At 48.0% G+C, this 11,911-nt stretch overlaps 1 protein-coding gene across 1 annotated transcript in view; it reads right to left on the bottom strand.

Annotated features, from left to right (window-relative positions):
• LOC144084373 (inactive phospholipase D5-like) overlaps window positions 1-11,911 on the bottom strand; it is a 13,630-nt gene extending 1,719 nt beyond the window's left edge. Inside the window, exons 1-9 of the mRNA XM_077612732.1 lie at window positions 11,606-11,911; window positions 3,770-3,906; window positions 3,513-3,699; window positions 1,568-1,676; window positions 1,366-1,493; window positions 1,024-1,221; window positions 822-958; window positions 595-760; window positions 417-507 (exon numbers count right to left, since the gene is read on the bottom strand). Of these exons, the coding sequence (XP_077468858.1) occupies window positions 417-507; window positions 595-760; window positions 822-958; window positions 1,024-1,221; window positions 1,366-1,493; window positions 1,568-1,676; window positions 3,513-3,699; window positions 3,770-3,906; window positions 11,606-11,743 (1,291 nt within the window). The 5' untranslated portion in view covers window positions 11,744-11,911. The remainder of the gene's footprint in view (window positions 1-416; window positions 508-594; window positions 761-821; window positions 959-1,023; window positions 1,222-1,365; window positions 1,494-1,567; window positions 1,677-3,512; window positions 3,700-3,769; window positions 3,907-11,605) is intronic.

Raw genomic sequence — 11,911 nt, 5'->3', positions numbered from 1 at the left:
GATGTTATTGAGCTTATTTGTGCAAATTCTTACGCAGTTGTTTTGGTTTCCAATCGGCTCGGGTCACTTTGTATGCTTGTGCAAATTCTTACACAGGTGTTTTTGGTTCCGATCTAATATGAGATTGATGTGGCCGTTGTTTTTTGACCTTAATGGTGTTATTCGGTTAGCTTATGCAATTGTTTGAATCAGATGACCGTAAATGTTTTGATTATGCGCCGACTAAATGGACAGAGGAAGATGCCGTTTCTTTAGAATCATCTTGGACGAAGGCGAGTCGGGAGTGATTTTCCTTGCAAGTTGTAGCCAGAGTATGTTAATGATGTCTCCCTGTTTTGATTCAAGTGTATTAATAATAAACCTATCACCGTTTTAGCTCTGGCCCAGCCCGATGAAAAACACGGCGGGGCAGATACCTAAATAAAGGTCTCTCTCCGTCACGACGAACTTGTTGTTGTTCACCTCTCGAAGACTTCCGTCCTTTTGCACTCTGCCGTCGAAGAATTTCTGCATGGCGGCGGAGGAGAAAACGCAGGCGAATCTTTGGCCGCTCTCGCGGCGAAAACGCTTTCAGGACGTCGGCGTCTTACGCACCGTTTCTAAGGAACAGTCGGTTTGCTCCAGGCACAGACTCCTCAGAGACTGGACGAAGTTGAACGTCAGCGGACGAGTGTCTTCCCGGCAAGCGATCAGCAGACGCACCCGCACCCCCCTCAGGATCAGGGCCTCCCGGATGAAGCCGTCGATCCGGGACCAGTACCTTGCGTGGGACTCATTCCATTTAGTCCACGCTAGCGTCGGAAGGGACGGGCGGCGCCGACCTGGTGGCGCCGGCATCCAGCAGGGGCAAGTAGTCGGTCACGGAGATGTAGACGAAGCGCCGGGCGTCCCCGATGACCCGCCCGATGGCTTCCAGGTCGGTGCTGCGGTCTTTGGGAATGAAAACATCGGGGGAGGTCTGCGGACAGAAACCCAGTGGAACGGCCCATCCTCCTCCGTCCGTCTTTACTGGTCTTTACTCACGGAGACGTACGCTTGGGCCCGGGCGCCGTTCAGGGTCAGCTCCAGGGGCGAGTCTTGGTTGAAGAGGGCGAAGAGACGTTTGGACCAGAAGGAAGGGACAAAGTCCTTGTACTGGAGACCCCAGTAGACGTTGAACACCCTGTGGAGGTCCAGGGCCAGACAGCTGCAGTTGTACACCAGCACCCCCAGCTCCTTTCTCTGGTGAGGATGCGCACAATCACACGGGTGCTTGAGTAACCAATGGTCCCATTTCAAGTCCTGCAATTTTCTCCTGAAATAATGTTTGTTGCGGTAAAATTGTGGAAAGTGAAAATGCGCCAAGACAAGGCAAGTATTAGATACTGTGGCCAAGGATCTCCAGTCCATGGTGCCGCTGCCGATGTAGACGTGTCTCCTGTCCACCACCCAGAAAGAGGAGCGCAGGTGACCTTTGGTCAGAGCCGTGGTGTTGACGTAGCGCACCTGGGCACCTGGACACAAACGCGGGACGTTCGGAAAGACACGGACAAACCGCCAAAGGCCAGGAAGTCGGTCCAATGCCGACCGTGTCTGGCGAGCGTCTCCAGTTCCGCCGAGTCCGTCGTCTCGCTGGATATCTTCAACTGGACTTTTCTGGACTTCAAGGCCAGCAGCTTGGACAGCAGAAGTCTACCCTGTCAGACGGATGCCCCCAAAAAATGAGAAAAGAACGGACCACGTTTGACTTTGAACATCTCGTGGTAATACAAGAGTGACCTGTGAGAGGCAGCATTGTGCCACAAGCAAAAGGACTGATATTTTTTTAGCTGTTTCTAACTCATGCTTCTCCTTGACAATTTTTTTTCCAGTGAAAATGCCAGTTGCCCTGTTTTTATTCGCTAAAGTTCCGACACAACATGACCGAACAAAGAGTTGTCCCTATGTGAGCATTTTTCTAAACCTGACTTATCCTTGGCAGGCTCGCGGGGTGCTGGAACCTATCCCAGGAGGACTGAAGGGCGAACGACACCCTCGACAGGTCGCCCGCCTGCGCCAAAGTCGGCCAAAAAAAACGCCTTGTCATCGAGTTTGCCGTTGGAAAAATTCAAGACAGGTAACGCTCACACGCCGCTCATTTTCCCTGAAAAATGCAAATGAATGAAAGATAAAACACGATCGCTAGGAATGCCAAAATGGGGTCTTTGCTGACCGGATCAATCGCCTGTTTTTGCACAGCTCGCTCGCTCCGTCTGCAACTTTTTTAGACTTTCCCAATCCCCAGCGCTAGTTAATGCATCTCATCCATCAGCAAAAAGTTTGCTGATCCACAGTTGCGCCGCTTCCGGCTGGCCGAAAGCCCATTAGCTTCCGATCCGAGGAGGAGGAGGAGGAGCCATTAGCTCCTAATGAACAGCCGCTAGGTCTTATTAGTCCTCGGTCTGCCGCACGTCCAATCCTTTCAAGCCGAGTCGATAACAGTCGGTGGGATCCCACACCCGAACGTAGCTAACTCGTTTAATGCAGCCAAAACAACAACAAAAACAAGCAATTTCCCCCGTGGCACCATTAGGCCGGAATTGGAGCGAAAATGTGCACCCTTTGCGATCCTTGCACCCCTCCCTGCACTAAGCCCAAACATAGATAATTATCAAATAGTCCTGTAAATAAAATGTAGCTCTTTTTTTGCTACAATATTTGAACAAAAAACATCATTTTGACCCAATGGAAGAGCGCAAGTGGGCCAATGTAGAAAAAAACCAATTGAAAATGCACAAACCCTGACTCATAAAAATAGAGAATACAGTAATCCCTCAATTATCGCGGTTATTGTAGACCACAGGTGTCAAAGTGGCGGCCCGGGGGGCAAAATCTGGCCCGCCACATCATTATGTGCGGCCCGAGAAAGTAAATCATGAGTGCCAACTTTCTGTTTTAGGATCAAATTCAAATGAAGATTATAGATGTATAGGGAATATTTCCTGTGTTTGCTCATTTAAAATCAATAATTGCAGACGATTTGTACAATTTTGAATGTCCAAAAATGATCTATCGATCAGCACGATTGAAAAAGCTGTCAATTTATTAATCAATTAATTTTGGCAGCCTAGTTGGAAGACATACTGGCCCTCCGGATGAAATCGAAACTACAACAAAAAATGAGTTTGACACCCCTGCTATAAATGAAAAACTGCGAAGTAGGGTCACCAATATTTCAAAAAATAAATAAAAAATACATTTAATTAATTAATTTTCTTACTTCAGTGCTGAGTCCTAGTAGCAAGCTGAGTACAGGGGAGTGGCTTCCACTTGCGAGTTTCAGTGTGGATTTTGACATTTTTATGTATTTACAAAAAAAATGTAATAAAAAAAATTCCCCCATATAAAAAAACGTGATGTCGTGAAGCCGCGATATTCGAGGGATTACTGTAGATTGAAAGGTCAATGAAGTGGTTCAGTTAACTGGAATAGACTCCAGCACCTCCTTGTGAGCAACAGAAGAGGAACGAATGAACAAAATGATTTCGACTCACCTGTCTGGCCCCGGGCTGGAAACTCGATTCGTATTCCGAGGAGTTGAGGATCCAGATCGGGGAAACGATCTCCACCACCCGGACGGCCCCATCCACGAGGCCCGAGAGCCCCTCCGCCAACGGGAGGTGGGACGTCGAGCCGTTCCCCAACGATACGTCGTCCGGAATGTTCTCCACCAAGACCACCCTGAGTCCAAGAAACAGAAAGTCCCAACTCAGTCACCAGCGCTTTCCTGAAAAGTGTCCAGTGAGGCCACCTGCAGTCCCTGTTGCAGTTGTCCTGGTTGATGCCGTCCTCGTCCTCCCCCCAGAGGTCCACGGCGGAGAAGATGAGCGCCACCAGCACGGCGAAGCAGCACAGCAGGGCAAAAATCACGATGCACTTTTGCTGAGACTAAAATACAAAAGAAAACATTGATTTTTACACGTGCCCCGTCAATATCATAAAGGAGACCTAAGTGGACCGCCCCCCCACCCCCCACCTTGACTTCCATTAGATCGGAGGTCTCCAAACCGGTCCTGGAGGGCCGCTGTGGGTGCAGGTTTTTGTTCCAAGCGATCCAACACAAACATTTTAACCAATGAGGTTTCTGCTGAAAAAAAGAAGCACCTGACTGCAATCTACTGATTGCATTTCTAGGATACCAGATTGGTGGAAAGGTTTCCTCTTACCGGTTGGAACGAAAACCTGCACCCACTGCGGCCCTTTCTGGAATAGTTTGGGGACCACTGCATTAGATGGATTCTGCGCCGCTCATAAACATTGAAGCCATTTTTTTCCTAGTGTCAGTAGGATGGAAAATGTTACCTTACATATCTTGCCAAATTCCTAAACTAAGACTTTGTTTATCTAATCTTATGAAAGGAACATTGGACCATTGAAAAATGCCAAAATTCGCCAAAGTGGACCATCGGACGAGGGTAAAAGAGTCTGAAAATGGCGGCCAGTCCACCTTTGAGTGTTAGTCTCCGGGGCCCGCTTCCGTAGATGCCATCTCGTGGTTTTTGTCCGTTTGCGGGAAGCGGCGTCGAGGGCCTTCTGGCCTTCCTCAAAGCCCCCCCCCCCCCCGAGAGCGCCCGTCCGTCTGTTTATGGAGATGTTCCGTAATCCCGAGACTCGACATCGGGCGCTCCGTGTGTTTACCCAGAAGTTCCGTAATCTGAAGAGTCCGACGGGGGAATTTCGGCGAGCCAGCCAGCCAGCGAACGTCTGGACCTCGGCCCGTTTTCCACCTCTGGCTAATGTGCTAAGTGCATTTTGCGCCTTCGACAGCGCGGCGTGCCGGTTCAAGACCCGAATGGCTGACGGGGGTCGGTCGGTTCAGGACAGATGACTTTTAAGAGCGTGTTTGGCTGTCCAAAGATTTTATCCTCAACGGATCCTGGTCTTTGTTCCGCGTCCAGCACGGACTTTTCCCGCAATCGCGTTTTTGCGGAAGCACCTGACAACAAACCCCATAAGCATCCTCTCGATGGGTTGGAACGAAAACCCTCACCCGCAACGGCCCCCTGCGGAATAGCTGGCCCGCCTTGGCCGTAGACCGTTGGGTCCTTCGCCCCTCCCAGTCCAAATGGATTGGACGCCTAGCGCCCATGACTTTGACTTTTTGGGCCAAATCTAAAGCGAGACGGAGTTGGCACCAACGTGGCCCGCCAAGCAAAGTGCCCTTGACACCCCCGCTGTCGGGCAATAGAGCAAGCACTACATCAAAAGCCTTTATCATCATTATACAACAGCTTTGTATAACGAAATGAGCGGCTATTTTGGCAGGAATTTCAAAACGGGCAAAACAATTGGCCTGAAAAGAAGAGAGGAAAAGGAAAACATAGGGCGCTACTGGCTTGAATTAGCCCATCACCTTCTTTCTATGCTGCTTTCTCAAGGCCCCCCGCTCCCAAACTCCGCCCCCTTTGCGCCTCGACAACAAGACGCTTCGATCCGCGTGGAACGGGAATGTTATCCGTCTTGATGACAGCGCCCGCCCGGGCTAGGCTTTCATTTGAAATGCTGACGGGTCCAAGAAAAGAAAAGAGGTGATCCTTGAAACTGGCATTTTTTAAAAAGCGGTCCAAAGCCAGCGTTTCATATTCGCGGCGACTCTGCATAAATTGATGTAAATGAGTCAAGCTTAGTCAATCATGCGAATATTTCATAGGATTGTTTAACCAAGTCTTGCTTTTGTGTTGGTCTATGCAACTATTTTTCTTCTAACTCAACCACTTCATCCAACTAAAATGAATTGACAAACGTATACAATTAGCATTACAATTAAAAAACTACATATATACACATTTTACTCTTTGCCAATGTAATTCATTAGCGCAAAGTGGCGGGTGGCGCTAAATCTTCCAAAATTTTAGCGCCACCCGCCACTTTTTTTTCGGGATACCCTTCATTAGCTAGCGCTAATGAATTACATTAGCAAAGAGTAAAATATGTATATATATATTTTCTTTTTGTGCTCGGTCTTATTTCTGATTTTCACGGCAGGCGGGGACATCCAGCCGTCACCGCCGAGGGAACTGGACGTGGACGCCATTGTTACTGGCGCTGATTGAATGCGAGCCGCCACCGCTGCTGAGCTCTCGACGCCAGGATGGAAGTATTGGAGTGGAAACATGCACAATAGAAGAAAAAGTAAAGGTAAGCCCGAACCAGACGAACACACGCAAAGCCACGGCTCATTTATACGGACGGACATGTACCGGGTCAGGACTCGAACCCGCGTCACATGGTGGTAGACGACCGTGACCGCTAAGCTAAAAGCCCTGGCCGGCAGACTAGCACTGATAGGGAGGTTTCCACGGCACCCAAACCATACGATGCCCTCCTCACAGATATGTTTGAATAGAAATAAAAATATGTATTCAAAATGAGAGGATTTCATGTTCCGGGGTCGAGGGTTCGATCCCTGGTGGGTCATCGCTGTGTGGAGTTTGCATGTTAACATGCATGCTAAGCTCATTGAAGACTCTAAAATTGCCCAACCCTAGCTACGATGGATTGTCCTTTGTCTCCTCGTGCTCTGCGATTGGCTGGCCGCCAATTAAGGGTGTGGCCAAAGTCAGCGGGGATAGATTTCAGAAAAAGAATAGAAAAAAAAAAGAAGCTTGATGCTACTGAAAAGACACGTACGTATGTATCCAATCCTGCGTGGAAATCCGATACTGAAAAAAAAAGTTCTGATATCTATTTATAAGTCGAGAAACGACATGGATAATGTAATCAACACCTTTCGTGGCGCGGTGACACGAGAGGCTAAAGTTTCACTTGCTGGAGAAAAGATGATTTGGCCAAGCGTTGCATTTTTCTTGACACCCCAGCAGGTGGATCACATTGCTGCGAAGGCACACGGATCTTTAATTACCTCTACTCAGCCTCTTGACTAATAGTGTGTGTTTGTGTGGGGGGTGTTTATAAGAGAGAGAATTTTTCCGTCTACTGAGTGGGTACTCGGATGATTCGCCTAAAGACGTTTCGCCGACGGACGTTTGACAGACGGACAGGTCGCCGAATGGACGTTCCGCCGAACGGACGTTCCGCCAAAACGGGATTCGCGTGCTCGCCCCGCCCCCGGATCGTGTGTGTACATGTTTTTCAACCTCGGCCCGCGGGCCATATACGGCCCGTTAGGATTCTTTAATCCGGCCGCCGCCGGCGTTGTCCAAATGATAGTAAAAATCAATGATTCATTTCCCTTTGCCACTCATCACTCTCAATTTATTAGTCTACCGCAGGTGTCTCAAACCGATTCCGCAGTGGGTCCTGGTTTTTGTTCCAACCGATCCAGTGCCGACATTTTAACCAATCAGGTGTCTTCTAAAATAAGTAGCATGTTCTAAAATAAGTAGCATGTTTTTGGAAGGTGGGAGGAAACCAGGAGTACCCGCAGGAAACCCACGCAGGCCTGAGTGGAACATGCAGACTCCACACAGTTGGATCGACCTGGATTTGAACCCAGGACCCCACAGCCGTGAGGCCGACGCGCTAACCGCTCGCCCAGTGCCACGCCCACGAGTGAAAATGCTTAAATGATCTTAAGGGGTGCTTGATTTGTAACCCGCACGCTCTGCTGGTCTTCGTATGGAAGCCAAGGCACGGTCGCTCGACGGTCGCCGCGGCAACCAAAGCCAAACTCGAGGCTTTGAGATTTCAGACGCTTTTTGCCTCAAGTGGTTTTAAATCGGCACAAAATGTCTCCGTGGACGTTTCAAGGCTGGCGTGGGGAGCTTTTTACAAAATGAACATCACGCCGGCATCCGCCGTAAAGCGGACAAGAAGCCAGCTTTCGTAATATCGCCGCAGAGACGTCAAGGCGTGAAGGATGTTCAATTTTTAATGTTCTTTCAGCGCTCCTCCGCACGCCGCCTCACAACTCGTCAAGGTGACGACGGCCGATGTTTGAAGCGTCGTTGCCGCCGGAAATGGGAGAGAAAAGCATCAGCGACTCAAAATGCAATATATTCGTTTTAAAAAGGAGCGGAAAATGATAAGGGAAGTTGCAGAAGAAGTTTCGGGATTATGCAAATGTATGATTTTGTTAGGGTGAACTGAAAAAATGATAGTTTCTTTCCCAAGTGTGTGTGTGTGTGTGTATGCAGAAAGATGTCAAGACAAGCAATTTTCTCTCCATATTTTCGCCTTCATGAACCCCTAAAAGCAACTTATTAAATCAGATTTTAAAATGTAATTCTGACAAAGAAAAGTTGTATGCAACTCGGTGGAAATACATGGAAGCAGGGCCGGTTTGCACCATAAGCAATGTGGGCGACCGCCCTGGCCGCCCTCTCTTGGGGGTGCACGAGCCAACCCCGATTATTTTGAGGGTTTTTTTCAATTATTGTCACTATTATCCCTCATTTCCACGTTAAGTATACTTGAATTCTTGTCTCTTTTTTTTGGCTGCTGGAGTCAGTCATGGCGTTGCCATGGAGACGCTTTCTTCCGCATCTGTGCGTGAGTGAGCAGAATCCCAAATGGACCTGATGCCAGTAAGGACCCAAAGTAGCGTAGGCAGGTAGTAATCCCGCTCAGACTCGCGATGGCGCTGTTTCCCAGCTCCAGTCTCATACAAAATTTAATTGTATTATTTTACTGGATCAAATCTTACTGTCCTGCGATCTACCAATAGTACCCTAGCGATCGACTGGTAGCTCGCGATCGACGTATCGAGCATCCCTAATGTAGACCAAAAAATCTTTCAGTCAGTCATTTAGTAAAACAGTACTGCCCCCTAGAGGACTGGAGGCAACAGTTCCATTGCAAATAGACGGTACGATACAGCATTTTTGGCTCGAGGGCTCACCTTCATGATGCATCGATTCCTGGCAACTGATGAAAGCAAGTCTTTCTTCTGTCTGTCTTTCTGTTTGTCTGTTTTTCTGTTTTTCTGTCTGTCTATGATCTCCAGCGCCCTAATCTAGCTACTTTCTTCATGTTTTGCTCTCTCCTCACGTCTCCGCTTGTGCATCGTGGTCGTCCATCTACCTATTTCTTAATCTCCTCCTCTTCCCCATCTCACCCTTTCTCCTCCCCCCTTCTCTCTCTCTCGCTCTCTCACTCATTCTCTCTCTCTCTCTCTTTCTCTATGTAACAGAAAGCTCACATTTCTCCTGCTTCTCCCTCACGGACACTAAAAGTGGGAGGGAATGGGAGAAAAAAATCGAAGGTCCGGCTTTCGCCTCCCCTCGTCTCGCCGCATCCCGGCGGCGCGTGTGGATGCGATGCCGACGGCGTTGCCCCGCCCTCCAACGCGAGCACGCGTTCCAATTTAGGCGCAAGTTGTGGTGGAGAACATTGTTGTGCATCCACTTTTGCCCTTTTTGCTATGTTTTTAGTTCATGGTAACGCACTGCGGTTCTTGAGTGAAATGGAAGCATTGGAGTTTTCCCCCCCACTGTTTTTTGCGTACCTGGGGGGTGCTTCTTGTTTAAAAATAGTATAATAATGAAGAATAATTCCAGTCCAAAATGAATCGGATAAAAAGAATCATTAAGGTTTCATCTTTTTTTGGAAGGTGACTATGACTACAATAAAATGAAAAATAACCCACATCTTACAATGTTATTTTGGCGGATCGTCTATTGCGAAATCACCACGTCGGATCGTTTTTGACAAGTTTACAGTGTAGGAACAATAACACACATGATTTTGGGGGGAAAAAAAATCAAATTACAATTGGACAATTTCGGTGGCCACAAGAGGGCGCAGTGCCTACCTTTGGGAGTTCAAAAATACTATAGAGAGGCTTTTAAACATGAAAAAGACACCATAAAAGCTCTGTCCTTACATTGCGGTGATTCCACTATCTAGATTCTAGGAACTTATTGACCGTCATTAACGAGGGATGACTGCATTCCATCATACGAGTCCAAATGGTCTAAAAAGGCTAAAAAGTATAAACGCTTTCTCGGGGAGCAGATACGAATCTTTTGTCAGTGGCTCGATGATGTGTTTGGGTGAGTCTGCGACAGCAGAGACAAGCGTGCCAGGCAGGCGGCCTAAAATATGCAGCGAGCACTTGGCAGGTTGGCCAAGCAATCAAATTTGCAAGAAAGGTCCTCTCACAAAGTGACTCGCGGACCGACCGTGCCCTTCGTGCCAAGAGTGTGCGTGCACGCGGGTTAGAGCCCTCGCCCTGGCCCTGGGCCCGTCTCGGAAAAGGTCATCTTGTCCTGCTTGTACGTGTGGACCTGCTCTAACCAGACCCCCCCCCCCAGTGAATTTTCCACCAATCGTTGCTAAACTTGTTGAAGAGCGGAGATGCGCGTGGGGGGTGATGGATTACTTTGCTGTAATTGTCTTATGAAATGATCCTCCCGTGCGTCTCAACCAAACTGTAAATGTTGTGATTAAACAAACAAAAAAACATTGTTTGCTATGACATTTTGGACCAAAACGTCATTCAAAAGCGACACAATAAGCATCAAAGGCGTATGATATGCTATAATTTTTCAGTTTTTATTTAATTTTGTAGGTTGGGAATACTAAGAATATATAATAATACTGTCATTTTATCGGTCTATATGCTGTATAACATTGGCAGTTTGATACAACAAATATTACTGCAAAGATAATGTGACTAACATTTGAAGATGGCTCCCTCTACTGGATTTGCAATCCTAAATCTATTAATTTCCATTGTTTGGAGCTATCATGATGTTTTATCTTCTCCTTTAGTGGAGAATGTTTAAGCTAAGCTATTTTCATACTTTTAATATTGGCCGGAGAAGCAAACGGATCCACATTTGCGCTTGAAATTGTCTCCAATACCTTTACGGATCAACGGATGGTCGTGGGGAAGCCGGCAGAGAAAAGCAATAAACATCCCAGTCGTGGAGAATCTATATGTTATTGCCCACAATCCACCTCGGCTGCACTAAACACTCAAGAGGTCTCCTGGGAAGCAGCACCTGGAATCATCTGGGACTTTGCTTTGTGGCTTTGCGTTGGCGTCGAACATTTATGTTAAGCAGACTCATTTAGCAAACATTTTCGGGATATTATGTTAAACGTGCCGGGGGATTCGTTGTTGCTCATTTTGTAATATAGCATCTAGTTTTGTGGAAAGGAGGCTGATACTGAAGTGCATTATTTTTCTTGGGCGGGCAGATATAGTAGAACCGAGCCGTGAAATGACAGCAATCGGGTCAAATCCATCCTAAAACAACATTTAATGATTAAATACAAATACTGGAGCTCTTTGGACATTAGAACCGAGCCCAGGGAAGTGAATTCCTCGGCAAAATGTTGCGATGATGTCGCGATGGAGGCAAAAAAACGTCTATACACGTCCATTCGCCAAACGGCTCAAAATGCTCTCAAATTCGGTCAAATCCAGCCGAAAACAGTGTTTAATGATTAAATACAAATACTGGAGCTCTTTAGAACCGAGCCCAGGCCGTTCGGCCGAATGAACGTTCGGCGGAACGCCAATTTGGCGACCTGTCCGTCTGTCAAACGTCCGTCGGCGAAACGTCTTTAGGCGAATCATCCGAGTACCAATCAACCCTTACCTAAGCTTCCCGTTCCACGAGTTCGAGACCAGAGACAAATCCGGGAATAATCGTTCGCATAATGGGGGGCCGCTTACGTGTTCCAGTTTATCCCTCCTGCGAAGCCACACGCTGGCCGAGTAGTCCTGCTGTTGCACCGCCGAAATAACGGCGGAGGCCGACCACTTGGAGTCCTGGCCGAGCGCCAACCCCTTGGGACCCCGCGGCGGCTCCATGCTCCTCGGTCCCGGCGGACCGGCTCGCTCGCCCTCGAAGTGACGGCTCCTTCGCTACATGTTGCGTGAAAAGTGCACCTCCCCGGCGAGAATTCCACGTCTACTTATCGGGCTGACTTTTATTTTAAACCTGCGCAACATCAGGAACCGGTTCTGAACTTCCAAGGA

Source organism: Stigmatopora argus, chromosome 11 (genome assembly GCF_051989625.1).
Source record: "Stigmatopora argus isolate UIUO_Sarg chromosome 11, RoL_Sarg_1.0, whole genome shotgun sequence".
In the NCBI taxonomy this organism is placed as follows: Eukaryota; Metazoa; Chordata; class Actinopteri; order Syngnathiformes; family Syngnathidae; genus Stigmatopora; species Stigmatopora argus.
Note: the sequence above shows the minus strand (reverse complement) of the source record. Positions and strands in the feature narration are given on the sequence as shown.